This window comes from Lynx rufus, unplaced genomic scaffold (assembly GCF_022079265.1).
Source record: "Lynx rufus isolate CCGP_SWC_20201006 ecotype Redwood Valley unplaced genomic scaffold, mLynRuf1.p SCAF_24, whole genome shotgun sequence".
NCBI lineage: Eukaryota > Metazoa > Chordata > Mammalia > Carnivora > Felidae > Lynx > Lynx rufus.
The window spans coordinates 18194249-18208996 of NW_025814839.1; the positions used below are offsets into that span (position 1 = coordinate 18194249).

A 14748-nucleotide genomic window follows, 5' to 3' on the forward strand; every position below is an offset into this window, starting at 1 on the left:
AAGAGAGGGCTGGGCAAGAGTGGTTCCCACCTTCTGGTGGAAGCCCAGCTCCTCAGTGACGGGCTGGCTCTGTGGGCCCTGCTGGCCCTGTCCCCAGGGCCTCCCTGGCACCGTTTCTGCTTATTGACAGGTGGCCCCTTTAAGAAGTACACCAGCTACACACGGTGCCCTTTTAAGCTGCGAGCTCTTTTAAGGCACTGGAGGCGGAGAGCCCTGACAGGCTGCTGGGACCCTGGGGTGGAATGTCCAAATAGTAGTGGCCCTCTCCTGCCTGGGTGGTAACGCCAAGGTTTAGGCTACTTGGTGCTACCAGCAGCCCCCTGGCCTTAGTCCGTTTTCTGTGGCCACCTCCAAACTTGGGGTAGCTGCTCTTGGCTTTTGGGACCTTTGAAAAATACCCTTTTCTCTCTTTGAGGGCCTGATTTGGTTTCCTTCTGTCCCCCACATGAAGCCCTTGCTACTTCCTCCTTGTTACCTCTCTGTCTTCCTGCAGGTTCAGCTGCAGCTACTGACAGCCATTGTGAAACTCTTTCTGAAGAAGCCAACAGAGACCCAGGAGCTGGTGCAGCAGGTCCTCAGCTTGGCCACTCAGGTCCGTGCCTCAGCCTCCCTGCTGCGCCCAGTGCAGGTCTCACTCTGCAGGGGGTGCTCCGGTCCCAGGAGCCAGACCTTCGAGCCAAGGTCCTGCCCCTAAGACTGGTACCACTGGGGGGTTTGGCCCCAGAGTAATCCAGGATCCCTATGCAGGGAGCTCAGTCACAAAGAAATCAAGATGGAGTGGGGTCAGGTAGTAAAGTTGAGCCAGACTGTAAACTAAAGAGGAGAGGGAGGTCCAGGAGAGCCAGATGGTTTGTAGGAGGACGGGGAGGGAAGATTTTGAAGGGGAGGGTGGAGAGTGGGGACAGAAGTGGGAATGGCATATTTAATCCTGGGCTAGAGTAGGACACCAAGGGGCCAGTCCATGTTTAGGGACAGGTTCATGGGACTGCTCAGGATCACTGTCGGCAGCCAGCACTGTGACCATGTCTGGATCATGGGCTTTGGGGAGGGTTTCTCCCCTTTCCCTCAGCTGGTAGCTCTGCTCTGAGTTTAATAGGTTTCTCATCACCCCCCTCACCCCCATCCCAGGACTCTGATAACCCGGACTTGCGGGACCGTGGCTACATCTACTGGCGTCTGCTTTCCACGGACCCAGTGGCTGCCAAGGAAGTGGTTTTGGCTGAGAAGCCACTCATCTCCGAAGAGACGGACCTCATTGAGCCCACACTGCTGGATGAGCTCATCTGCTACATTGGCACACTGGCCTCCGTCTACCACAAGCCTCCCAGCGCCTTTGTGGAGGGGGGCCGGGGCGTTGTGCACAAGAGCCTGCCACCTCGCACCGCCTCGTGAGTGACGTGGGCCAGGCTCCAGGCTGAGCCTCCTTACCTGGTTTTCAGAGTCATTAGCACAGGCACTCGGGCTTGATGTAGTAACCCCCTGGCCAAGACCTGAGTCTGAGGAAAATTCTAATCCTAGTGACTTTTTAATGAAAAAAAGTCCATACCAGATGTGGACTGAGTTACCTCATTTGACCGTTACAGTAGCTCTAAGACGTAACCCCATTTAACAGACGAGGACAATAGGCACGGAGAGCTTGAGGGCCTGTGCAGCATCCCACAGCCAGCACAGCTAGGCTCAGACCCAATTCTAATTCCAGAGCCCTGTTCTTCTCACCCTCCTCTGCCACCCCCTGGTGGTTGGTTTGGCCTGGGTGCCCAGGCTTCCAGGGCCAGCATCCAGTCTTTAAAGTGCACTGAGTGGTGGAAGTACAGAGGGCCCCTCCCTTCGCTCACCCCCAGGAAGCTGGATCTCTTGGAGAGCCAAAAAGCTGGATCGGGCGTGGGAAGGGGGAAGAGGAGGGGGCACGTAGACAGCGCTTCTGGGACTGTGAGGAGACGGGTGCCCGTCCTAGGGGAGGATCCCGGAGCCTGGGACTCTGACTTCCCTGAGACAGCCCAACGCCCACCCCACTGAACCTCTCTCTCCTGTGTCCTCACAGGAGCGAGAGCACAGAGAGCCCCGAGACGGCCCCTGCCGGAGCACCCTCTGGTGAGCAGCCGGATGTCATCCCCACCCAGGGAGACCTGCTGGGCGACCTCCTCAACCTAGACCTTGGCCCCCCAGTGAGCGGTCCACCCCTGGCCACCTCCTCGGTGCAGATGGGAGCTGTGGATCTTCTTGGTGGAGGCCTTGACAGCCTGGTATGTCCTGGGGCCCCTTCTGGATGACACTGATAATGATCTTCAGATGAGCAGTCGTTGAAGGCCCTGCCTGTGCCATTCATGAACCAGGGGCCTCAGGCACCCCTGTCTGCAGAGGCGATGGTGTAGCTCCCTACTTACAGGGGAGGAAAACCGAGGCTTAAAGAGTTCAGCTGATCTTCCCTCCAAGAGTGCACAGTATGGGGCTTACACGGGCCTTAGCCCCTTGCTGAGCTACTGAGCCCCAAGAGACCTGGGGCCGGTAAAGCTGGAGAGGAGCCAGACCGGGGTCCACTTAGCCCCACACCCTGCTCCACTTCAGGGTAGCAGCCCAGCAGGCCTGGGAGGCCCAGGAGCAATCAGAGACAACCTTCCTCCCCTGTAGAAAGGGGGTGGTAAGACTGGACTAGGTATCTCCCTGGGACTTCTCCGGGCAGCTGGTAGAGCCAGGTAGAAGGGGTGGCAGAATCCCTGTCATTTGGCCATGTGTGGCTCAGGTCCCCAAGGCATCGCACGGGAAAGGGGAGGAAAGGTCATGGCACAGGAACTGAGTGGGGGGTGAAGCCCAGGCAGTAGTGCCCTTCACAGAGATGGTCTGGGCCCCCCTCTTACGCCTGGCACAGATGTCTTACCGTCTTGCCACAGACTCATCTCAGTGAAGCAGCGGTGACTAATCTTTTCCCTCTTTCCCTCTCTCTTGTCTGTCTCTGTCTTCTCTGCTGGCTTTTCTCTCTGCATGTGGCTGCCTGTTCTCTTCACCCTGCCTGCTTCCGCTTGGAGATGGGGGATGAGCCTGAAGGGGTACGGTTCAACCCTTGTGCCCCCAAGCCTTTGTCCCTGCTCTTCCTGAGTGCTGGCCCAGCGTCCCAAGGGGTGGTTGATGTCAAAGCCGTCCCTCCTCCTGCTGAGCCACAGCCTTGTATCCAGTGTCCCATCCTCACTACCCTAAGACAAACTTGCCTTGTCATCCCAAGGCTCACCCACGCTCTCAGTTCCCACGGGCCCTCTGTGACGTCCTAGAGAGTGTGCTCCTGTCTGCTGAGCACAGCCTCACAGCAGTGGTCTCGGCGCTCCTTTTATCTGTGGGCTGCGTGTTAGTTTACAAGCGTCCCAGCCCTTTCCCAGAGGTCACCCCTAAGGTTGGAGGCTTGCAGGTCATGGGAGGGCACAGCCTCTCTTCTCCACCCACCTCACCCTGTCTTGTCTCTGAAAGAATTGCTGTGACAACAGCCCTACAGCCCCTCCCACCCCGTCCTATTTTCTAAAGTGCCAGGTGGCTCCACTCATGCCTGGGCCCCTAATGTCCCCCACCTCTGATGCCCACCTCTGACCCCTTTCCCTTTCTTTCCAGATTGGGGGCCCCAACTTTGTGGCACCCCCAGCAACAACAGTCCCAGCCAACCTAGGAGCATCCATGGGCAGTGGCTTGAGTGACCTCTTTGACCTGACCAGTGGTGTGGGCACACTGTCAGGATCGTACGTGGCCCCCAAAGCGGTAAGCACTGTGCCTCCTTCCACGGCAGGAGCAGAAAATTAAGACACTGGCTGATGTGTGGGTTCCTTAGATGGCCCGTTCATGGAATCGGCTCAGGCCAACCAGGATGGGCCCAAGGAGCAATAGTTTGCCAACACGATGCTGAGGGCAGCTAGGGGCTGTGGGAGCAGAGGGAAGAGATGCTAGGTGGGGCCTGGGGGCCTGGGAAGACCTCCCAGAGTGGGGTCACTGGAGCTCTGGCCTGTAGATCAAGTCTGAATTGGCCAGACACAGAAATGGAGAGACAGCTCTGAGTGGAGGTAACGGCCTGTGGAGGGGCCTGGAGGTGAGGGAGAGAGAGCTGGCAGAAGTCCTGGCTCGTCGGAGCAGCAGTTCTCAGCACTGCCCCACCCAACACCCCTTATCAACGATAGACAGTGCCTGGTGTATCCTTTATTTCCTGTGTTTAAAGGAGATGCGTGGACTGTGCAACCTACTTATGTGTATCATTTCAGAGTTAGTAAGATGCTGTCACTTCATAAAGGAGACATCCAGGGAAAAGTATCAAATTATGTATTTCAGTGTCATAAAGGTTTGGGCCCACCCGCCCCAGAAGATCTGATGAAGTTGTCAGGTGTTTGTAGTTCGGGTGTTGTAAGCCTTGTGGCCAGTGGTGCCCTCAGTTTCTGAAGTGGTGACTGACTCCCACTAAAGGTTCAGTAAAACAACACGAGGAACAGGCTTTCTTTGATTTTCGCCACAGTTAGAATCCCAGCAATCTGGGGGTATGTTGAAACCATGCAAAACATACTTGAGGGATGGAGGACAATTGCTCGTCGAGGGGACTGTTGTCCTCCCAGCAGCATGTCTAGCATCCCTGACCCCAGCCCACTAAACGTGGTGCCTCCCCGCCATTGTGCCACCTGAAGATGCCCCATGCTACCTAAGGGCGGTGCTCCCCCAAGAGTCCTGGCTACACTAGAGATTCGGGAGGGAAGAAACCGGCAAGGTCAGCAGCGCCAGGCTGTGAGGGTTTCTCTCAGTCCTAGCGGTGGAGCTCTTAGAAGGTTCTAAGCAGAGATGAAACAGATTTGCACTTGAGAGAGATTGCTTTGGCTCCACTGTGTGTGGGGCGGGAGGCAGGTTGGAAGGGTTAGAACAGAAGCAGGTGCCCAGTGCGGAGACTGGTAGGAGTTGTATGCTGATGGTGGCCCGGACAAGGTGGGCACCTTTGAGGGTGGAGGCAAAAGGCCGCACTGGAGAGCTCGGGCGGTGGGACTGGCAGAATGTGGGGGTTGGTGGGGAGGAGAGGATGCTGGCTCAAGTGGTGGGGTGGGGGAGGTGCCATCTGCAGAGATGGGGGCGAGGGGAAGGAAGAAGAGCTGAGTTTGGGAGACAAGATCATGTGGGCCTGGCACTGAGGAGAGCGCAGTGCGGGCCAGGCCCCCAGCATCAAGGAAGCTGCCAGAGGGGACCGACCTGGCCAGACTCCGGTCGGACACTGTGTCTGCCACTTCGTTCCCAGCCAGAGCCCCTCTGTCTCTTCCAAGGTTCCCTTCCCAGAGCAGGACGCCGCTGAGCTCCAGGGGCAAGGGGATATCTCTGCTGTGACTGGGGGGACATGAGCCAGCACCTGCCCTGGCCTCACCAGGTGTGCTGGCTGTAGCTGAGGTGGTGATAGCAGGATGTGGGCCCACGGAGCCCACGGCAGACAGGAAGTCTAGACAGGAAGTGCCAACAGCTGCACACTTCTGTGCCATGGACTGCGTGAACATGGCACAGCCCCCACACCCCTAAATCTTGCCAGAAGCCTTATGGTGCTGTGATTCCTGTTCTGAGGTTGAGAAATCTGGGTGTTTTGCCTAAGGTCACACAGCCGGTAAGTGAGAGTCTGAAACTGATGCAGGGTGGTGGCACCAAAGCCTCTGTTCCTTATCCCTGCGTGATCATGCCCCGAAGTGTTTGCGAACATCCTGTGTGCCTGCCTCAGTGTCATAGGTTGGCAGAATCACTAATTGCTCCCCAGATTGGTTACCTCACTGCATGAGGCTGACGCATACATGTTAAAAACCCAGAGCAATGATGACTCCTGCAATCCTGTGGGTGCCAGGCCTTGCCAGGGCTGCAGACCCGCCAGGAATATTAAGTCTGGAGCTGGCCTTCTGCTTGTGTGTTCATTTTACTGGATGCTGTCATTGCTTTTTCTTGGGTGTGCCAACAGTGAGTGCTAGAAGTGGGAGGTTAGAGGATCACCCGGTCAGAGGAATTCAGCGCAGGCTGCCTGCAAGAGGAGTCCTTGCAGCACAGGCAGGACTTTCCCCTTTATCTGAGACACAGGAGTTTCTGGGGCATGGGTGTGTTCTGCCTTCAGAAGTAGTAGGTATGTCATCTACATTTTCCCAACAGCACTGTGACTACCTAGAATGGTTTGTCCCACGTGCATTCCCCCCCATGCGTGTGGGGGTAAATCCATTTGCCAAAATTCCTGGTCAAGGGAATAAGGCTTTCTCTGCACAAGAACTTGGAGTTCCTCAAGCATTTGGACCGGTGGGTGGTGATATTTCCTTGGGTCCTTCAGGAAATGCTGAAGATTAGTTCTGTGGTGGGCTAGACTCCATGAACCCACAGTGACCAAGAGAGACGAGGTCCCCACCCTCAGCAGTAAGTCCCAGTGACAGGCACTTCTGCAAGAACTGCGAAAGGGGGCCTGCTGGTGGGGGGTGGTGCAGGGGTCAGGGAAGCCACTGTGGGGGCATTCTCTGAGCTCTCTGCTTACTGGATCTCAGCTGAGGCTAAAGCCCTGAAATTCTGCCCTCACACATTTGTCCCAGGGAAACAAAGGATGATCAGGTTAGCACGTGGGGTGGGGGTGGGAGTGCCTGCAGAAGCACTTTCCAAATAGGGAACAATATGGTGGGGGAGGGCAGAGGAGCAGGTGCAATCCAAGCCTGGCAGAGGGGACACGAGGCCATGGAAGCCATGGGGAGTGGAAGCCGTTGCAGGACTGGGAGGGCTTTTAAGGATACCATGGTCAAATTTGCATTTTTTTAAAGTTTATTTAGGTAATCTCTACACCACACATGGGGCTCAAACTCACAACCCCGAGATTGAGTTGCATGCTCCTCTGACTGAGCCAGCCAGGTGCCCCCAGATTCGCATTTTAAAAGATGACTTTAGGGGTCCCTGGGTAGCTCAGCTGGTTGAGCGTCTGACTCTTGATTTCGACTCAGATCATGGTCCCAGGGTCATGGGATGGAGCCCTGTGTTCGGCTCCACACAGAGCTTGGAACCTGCTTCGGATTCTCTCTGTCTCCCTTTGCCCTGCTTGCTCTTACGCTCTCTGAATGAATGAATGAGTGAATGAATGAATGAATAAAAATAAATAAAAGATGACTTGGCTGCTGTGAAGGGCGGGGAGAGAGGGACTGGGTCAGCCACGTGGGCTGCCGCCTTACCCAGTGGACTCTGGCTGGCTCAGATGCAGGAGTGCCTGCAGAGAGAAGTAGAGGCCCTGGCGGCAGATGGAGGAGGTGGGGGTGATAGGACCTGGGCCGTGTGACAGTGTTGTAGGGGTTGGGATCGGCTGAGGGTGGGGACCCAGACGTCTCTGAAGTTCCTGGAATTGGCACCTTGAGAGATGGTGAGACATTTGTCCATGCAGGGCACCTTGGGGAAGCTCTCAAGGGGGCCTGGGTCTTTTGACCTCGGGGGGCCTGTGAGGCATCTGAGACAAAAACGTCCTGAAAGGCATTTTCACAGCCGTGGGTGACGCTTGTGGATGTCCTGCGTGGTTGGGGTTTTAATTCAAGCTGTCTCACTTTGCAAGCGCTGTGTGAATGCCGGTGCCACAGCAAGCTCTAGGCCAAGGATGTAAAGACAGAAAGCAGAGCCCTTCCCCTCAAAGAGCTGGCTGGGTGCAGGGGCGACAGACACACAGACTCACATTTATCCGTTAAAATGTCTTGGTGGTGGGAATGTAGGGAAGGAACCTAGGTGAGAGGCAGTGGCTCTTGAGCTGAGGCTCCCGTGCAGCCAGGCAGCAGAGGGCCTACCAGGCAAGAGGCCGTCTTAGGTGCTGTCCTTGGTCAGGCCAGTTTCTACAATTAAAAGGCCAGTCCTGCGGCGCCTGGGTGGCTCAGTCGGTTGAGTGTCTGACTCTGGATTTCAGCTCAGGTCATGATCTCACGGTTCATGAGATTGAGCCCTGCGTTAGGCTCTGCACTGACAGCACGGAGCATGCTTGGGATTCTCTCTCTCTCCCTCTCTCTGCCCCTCCTCTGCTTGTGTGCACATGCACACCTCTCTCTCTTTCTCTTTCTCTTAAAATAAATAAACTTAAAAAAAAAAAAAAAAAGGCCAGCCCTGCCTTCTGCTAGGAAGAACAGACTGTGACAGCCAGGGAGGCCTCAGGCTCTGGCTGAGGCCCCAGATGCCCTTGGGCTCTTGATTCTACTTGGCTCTTCAGGAGGCTGGCAGGACCCACGTGTCTCATTACCTTCCTCAGTGCTACTGACTGAGTGTTCCTTCTTGGGCCTCTTGAGACTGGTCAGCCCTTGGGCACACCAAACACCTCCCTACCCCAGGCTGCTCTGATACACAGCCACACTGAGGTGGTGCCCTCCATGGCCCATGCCGGATTGTTCCTCTCATCCCAAGATCCACATGGTCGCCTCCTAGTGGTAAAGGCAGGTGTGGTTGATCGGAGAGAGCGGGGGAGAGGGGGAAGGAGAAGAGGGGGCGGACCCTCCAGTGGGCTATTAAGTTTTAGCGCAGTGGCAAACAGGAGCCTCGTCCCCGCTGTCTTCCCTGCAGGTGTGGCTCCCGGCCATGAAGGCCAAGGGGTTGGAGATCTCAGGTACCTTCACCCGCCAGGTGGGCTCCATCTCCATGGACCTGCAGCTGACCAACAAGGCTCTGCAGGTCATGACCGACTTTGCCATCCAGTTTAACCGCAACAGGTGAGCTCCCTGAGGCCGGTCTGTCGAGAGCCCGTGCTGGTGACTGTAGGCAGCGGCTGAGAGTTCTGGGGGGTCTGGTGCCTCGTTTCTGGTGAAGACGGATATTCCTGCATCTCAGGCCAAAGCCCTCTAAAGCAGCGATTTTTTTTCTTCCCAGTGACCTCTTTACATGGACCCCACAATACCAAGCATAGGGGAGAGTGTCTCCCCTTATTTTAGCCTTCCTCCACTGCCCAAAGAGTGTTTTGCTGACAAAAACCCCCAGCTCCAAACTAGGAACTTGCCTTTGGCAAACACCCCACATAACAGGAGGTAGCCTCCTGTCCAGGCCTGAGTTGCTCTCATCTCAGGGCCCAGCTCTAAGAAGCCTGACGGGGGGTGGACCTTGCTGCCCCAGCCCCTTGTGGCACAGGATTAAACCATCAGACTGAGCCTTGGAGTGGTGGCTGCCCCGGGCTCTTCACCCCCACTGGGTCCCCTGCGCTGGAGGTTCCTGGGGAAGGTTTCCTCTCTGGCACCATGAGGGTCTTCACGGACCAGGCCCACTAGGCCAGGGCTCTCTAGGGGACCCAAGCAGCCTCTCCTGATGATTCTTCTTCCTGAGCAGCTCTAGTGATGAGCAAAGTGAGCCTCTAAGAAGTTGACTGAAGGGGCTGCTTCCTCAGGGAGAGCCCTCAAGCCAGTGGGTCCTGACCCTCCATCAGCTCTGCTACTCACCCTCAGATGGCCCCAGAGGCCGTAGAAGCACTCGGGGTTCTAAGGGGTAGTCCCATTGCTTGCTCGTAACAGACGTACAGCATGCTGACAACCTCCTGGGTAGCAGACCCTGTGCCGAGGGCTTTAGGAGTACATACTATCTTACTTTGAGCCCAGGGAAGTCCGTGCCATTATCCCCCTTTCAGTAGATAATGACACCTGGGCTCAAAATAGGTGGCTTGCCCAGGATCAGTGGGGAAGCTTCCAAGAAAGCCTGAAGCGCTGGGCCACCACAGGAGCCCATGGTTCTCCCACATCACCTCCCACTGTGTCCCGGGCAGGCCTGATTGCCATCATGGGCAAGTACAGGCCAGGTCAGGCAGCTCAAGCTCTGGGTCTCAGCTACTTACCCCATAGGGTCTGAACACAGGCCTGCCCCTCCCTGATTCTCCGTGTCCTGGAGGATGAGAGAATATATACTTCTCACTGTTTTTATGAGGGTAGGAGTTGGTATAATATCAAATGTCCAGGTTGGGCACAGTGAGCTGTTGGTTCATGGTCATGTATCACACTCATGGGGATCCTCTTGATATACCCACATGTTGCTTTACCAAGAAGCAGGGCTTTTCTGAATCTCTCCCTGGCCAGTTCTAAGCTAGACAGTGAAATCTGGCATCTTGCTTGGGGTGGTCACATCTGTCTTGGGAGATGGGGATTGCCAGCAGCTTATAGTCCAGGCCCCTGGTGTCAGATGGAGCTCCTCAAGGGCAGGACAGAGCAAGGCCATGTTCACCCAGGCCTACCCAGTGCCTAGGCCAGAGGAGCAGAGGAGTAGAGATAGGCTTTAGGCCTGCAGCTGGCCTGGGGCTCCTTCCTCCTGTCCACATGGCCATTGAGGGTGGGGTCAGGAACTTATCCTTCTGTCCTGGGCCTAGAGCTGAGGTGAGGCCAGCTGACTAGAGAGGCCTCTTGCCAGCTGCTGCCCTAGCTCTGGAGCCTGAGGAGCCCATACATCCCTCGTCAGCACCTGTTCCCCCTGCCATTCCCGCGGGGGCTTCTCTTTCCCCAGCTTCGGCCTGGCCCCTGCCGCCCCCCTCCAGGTCCACGCACCACTCAGCCCCAACCAGACTGTGGAAATCTCTCTGCCTCTCAACACGGTGGGCTCGGTCATGAAGATGGAGCCTCTGAACAACCTCCAGGTGTGTTCCAGACAGGGCCAAGCACCCCCGTCCTCACCTGCCCACTCACTGCAAGGAAGGAGCCCGGTGGAGAGTTCTGGGGTCTGGGGGTCTGGCCTTTGTTGGCAAAGGGGTGTGTCTATGGAGTTGTGCCCTTAGCTGAAGATCTAGGAGGGAAGGCCTAATCCGAGGGAATGTGGTTACCAGGGAAGGGATGTGAGGGAACCTGCTCAGGGGGAAGCACAGGGAACAGGCCTTTCCTGGGGCCTCAGAGGTAGTATTGGGCATCAGGGACCAATTAGGTGGCCTTGTTCCTAGGTGGCCGTAAAGAACAACATTGACGTCTTCTACTTCAGCACTTTGTACCCACTGCATATCCTCTTTGTGGAGGATGGGAAGATGGGTGAGTCCTGATGGTGCCCCCTGGAGTCCCTGGAATAGAACGATTGGGTTTGCCCCACAGTGAAGTCTGTGAGTCGCTGGCCTCTCTGCAGAGCCTAAGGCGAGGGTCACACCTCCTTCAAGGCCCGCTGGGTGTTGCCTGGCCATCTCTGTCCCGAGGTGGGGGCGGGCCACGCGGGAGCTTTCACTCCTGGGTTCTCCTGCTCTGCCCCTCGGCCATCCCCACGGCTCTCGAGGCCGCGAGCCAACACCGTGCCACACTTGATGTCCATCTCCTGTGCCCTGGCTGAAACCCCTGAGAAGACTCATCCGCACCCCGGGAGGGCTCTCTGCCAGCTCAGAGCTGTGCAGACAACTTTGCCCACATCATCTCTCAGTGACCACAGAAGCCCTGTGACACAGGCTGTGATTAACAAGCAGGCTGCTCGGGACCAGGAAGGAGCGCATGTGTGGATGCTGGGAAGGGGAGATTTAAGGTGCAGAGGTGGGAAGCCCAGGGCCTTTTGGAAGCGCACTGGCAGCCACCTTCACAGAGCTGAGGGTTTGTTCAGGGAAGCAGCAGGTGCGGTGGCAGAGCCAGTCCCTGTCTTCAGCTTCAGGTTGGCATCCCCGGCAGACCCACTTCCTGCTGGATGTCAATGAGCAGGGCCACAGGTTTATCGGGGTCCCATCTTCTACCCTGCCCCCCCATCCCCTAGACCGGCAGATGTTCCTGGCCACGTGGAAGGACATTCCCAATGAAAATGAAGCCCAGTTCCAGATCAGAGACTGCCCCCTCAACGCGGGTAGGACTTTGCACCCTCCCCCACCCTCCTGCCCATTGCATACTGCCCTGCACCCGTGCCCCCGGCCCTCACACCGCTGACTGGGGGCCCTTCTCGCTCTCAGAGGCTGTGAGCAGCAGGCTACAGAGCAGCAACATTTTCACTGTCGCCAAGAGGAACGTGGAGGGCCAGGACATGCTCTACCAGTCCCTGAAGCTGACCAACGGCATCTGGGTGCTGGCAGAGCTGCGTATCCAGCCAGGCAACCCCAGCTTCACGGTGAGGGTCCCCGCTCCTGCCCTGCCAGCCCCAGGGTGTCTGCCTCCATGTTCCGGGCAGCCTTTCCTGCCCTCACTCCTTCCCAGACTAGGGGTCAGTTCTGATGGGGTGCGCTCTAGCCCAGCTAGGCTGGGGCCCCTTGGAACCTGGCACGAATGAGCATCAGAATTCTGACCCTAGCTCCGAACTCTGCTCATCAGGTTATCCAGTCAGACACCAAACTGTGTCACCAAACAGTGAGTTGGACTAGAAGGTTCTATAACATTGGCCCCTGTGAGGTGGCACAGTTGGCCCGAGGCCCACCTGACTGGGAAATGGCACTCCTGGGCCTGTACCCTGGCCCTCCTCCTACTCTTTCCTGCCTGAGGGCCTGCCTGGGAGGATGCTGATTCCCAGCATCTCGTCCTTCCTGGCCTTTGTGTCAGACCCCAGTCAGAACATGGCTTCCACGGAGTACGTGGTCGTCGTGGAGGCCGTGCTGCTGTTCCAGGCCCCAGAGAGCTCCAGGCTTTGCTTCTCCCCCGGAACCAAAGTGTCTGGCAGGCGTGGCCCTCCAGACGTTGTTCCCGGGCCCCGCTGGCGGTGTTGGCACTGTGGTTGGGCGGGGGCCGCGGCATTGGCTTCGGTCATGGTAATTTCCGTCTCCCTATGTTTGGTTGCTGCATGCCCACCCTCCCTGCCGGTGCCCGTGGTGCAGGACTTGGAGGTTAGCAGATTGCTTTTCTCTTCCTCTTTCCCCTCATTCTCCCCAGCCATACCTTGCACAGCTCACATCCCGGCCTGGCTCCAGTGCACCCTGCCTCTCCTAGCCTTGCCTCACCCTGCTGCTCCCCAGAGCGGGGCAGACATGCATGCAGGCTGCAGGCAGAGGGCACCCCAAAGCTTCCCAACCAGGTGAACCCGATTGAGGAGCTGGTACCCCTACTTCCCCACACACGCAGTGTGCACAGAGTCCTCCAGAGAAGATTGGACCCCACGGGCCCACCACGGCTGGCTTCCGGAGCTCCATTTGCTCCTCCCTTTCCTAATCGCACCCTTTAGAAGCAATGATTTTGGCAGAAGTGGTGGCGACACTCGTTTCTCCTCTGCCTCTCCCTACTCTCCAGGCTCACGATGCGGCAAAACTTCCTGTGCAGGAAGCCAGGAAGAATCCCCGGTGCCTGCCCCCCAGTCTCTCTAAGCAGAGGCCTGCTCCCTCTCGGCCCCCTGCCTCCTCAGACACCCCAGCCCTCCACAGGCTGTGAAGGGCCCCAGCAGCTCTGCGGGGTGGGGGCTGGGCACTCCCTGACAGCCTCCAGCTCATGCTTCACGCTGCCTGCCAGCAGGGCCGTGGTGGCTGGGCTGACAGCAGGTGTGTGGGCTGCAAGTATATTTGGTCCACGCAGCAGCCACCCACTCCGCTTTACCACACATCTGCCCCAGCTGTGCTGCCCCCAGGCCACACGTGCACACCGCACTCTTCCATCTGGTTCTCCCCCTCTCTTCCCTCCCTGTGTTCCTTCCCAGCCCCAGAGAGGAGCCCGGAGAACTGAGTGCTCCGTCCCCTGACCTCTCTTTCCCCCCTGCAGCTGTCCCTGAAATGTCGAGCGCCAGAGGTGTCCCAACATGTGTACCAGGCCTATGAGACCATCCTCAAGAACTGAGGCCCCATCCAGTGCCCGTCCCAGCCTTCTGCCAGCCCCGTCGAGGAGCCCCCCGGGAGTGGCAGCACCTCCTCCCCGGAGAGGTCGAGCAAGGCTGCCCATGGAGCTCCCTGGTCCTGACCGCCGGGCCCACCTAGGTCCTCGGGGTGGGGCAGCATTCCACCTGGAGTGAAAGCTCGGGGACTCCCCTCTTCTGTTGCTGCTGACAGGGCCAGGTGAGGAGGGGACCAAAGAAAACAGAGCCAGAGGGGCCACAGAAGCTGATCGGCCGACCCAGGGTTCTTCTCTTCCTTTTCCCCGGCTGGTGCCTGAAGGGCGAGCGTGTGGCTCCCTCCTCGGGGCTCTTGCTCCAGGAAGCCCCCTGCCCTTCAGTCTCTTTTGGGTCAGTGTTAGAGGTCTTCCCTGTTGCCCACTCTCGTGCCAGGCTGCCCTGGTGTGTGTGGAAGGTTCTCTTGGTGGGCTGTGGGGAGCTCTTCTGTCGAGTCTAGGGCTCCCAGGGCCTACACCCCAACCCTCCCTCCTGCATCCACCCAGGCTGGGGCCCTGTGGTTGTGTCAGTTGGGCCACAGCCTCCTGAGCACTGACCCACATGGGCAAGACTGGGCAGAAACTTCCAGAGCCCCTGCCCAGACTCTTGCTCCCCTAGCAGTTGCACACACCCACTCACCCCACTCCCTCTCTTGCCCCTGAGGACGGTCACTGCCTACGATATAGTCCTTGGCGTCCCCTGTGTTCCTGAAGCAGAGACAGGGCTGAGAGATGGGGTACGTGGGTGAGCGCGGTGCTTCCTATCTGGGGTTTCTTTGGGGTTTCTCCTTAGTGTCTGCTGCCCTCCCCCTGGCCTCTCAAGTTTCAGTTGTGTCTGACAGACCATTAGGTTTTCCTGTACTGCTGTTTAATAATAAAGAAAGATTCTGCTTTTGGCAATCACGGACACTTTTTTCCCCCTCCACTAAATGTCAGAATTGAAAATTGGCTCTGAGTGGTTGAGGATGGTTTTCTGACCCCTGCAGTAACTATAATATACATAGAGAAGAGAAAATATACGTATATATATATGTATGTATATGTATGTATATTTTTCATGTATGTAAAATGTATGTTGACTCTT

At 57.2% G+C, this 14748-nt stretch overlaps 1 protein-coding gene and 1 non-coding gene across 4 annotated transcripts in view; both read left to right on the forward strand.

Moving 5' to 3' along the window:
* The window catches only part of AP1B1 (adaptor related protein complex 1 subunit beta 1), a 54961-nt gene extending 40397 nt beyond the window's left edge, over nt 1-14564 (forward strand). For 2 of the 3 annotated variants that reach the window (XM_047088052.1, XM_047088053.1), the window contains exons 12-22: nt 494-592; nt 1129-1388; nt 2042-2243; nt 3595-3738; nt 8530-8675; nt 10441-10570; nt 10868-10952; nt 11650-11736; nt 11840-11994; nt 12692-12700; nt 13563-14564. In XM_047088052.1, coding sequence (XP_046944008.1) covers nt 494-592; nt 1129-1388; nt 2042-2243; nt 3595-3738; nt 8530-8675; nt 10441-10570; nt 10868-10952; nt 11650-11736; nt 11840-11994; nt 12692-12700; nt 13563-13637 — 1392 coding nt within the window. In that variant the 3' untranslated portion in view covers nt 13638-14564. The remainder of the gene's footprint in view (nt 1-493; nt 593-1128; nt 1389-2041; nt 2244-3594; nt 3739-8529; nt 8676-10440; nt 10571-10867; nt 10953-11649; nt 11737-11839; nt 11995-12691; nt 12701-13562) is intronic. The other variant, XM_047088054.1, reaches the window with a different exon arrangement.
* On the forward strand, nt 9242-9338 carry LOC124518567 (small nucleolar RNA SNORD125). Its single transcript, XR_006963695.1, has one exon. It is a non-coding gene; the product is annotated as a small nucleolar RNA SNORD125 (small nucleolar RNA).
* Nucleotides 14565-14748: the final 184 nt, after the last annotated feature.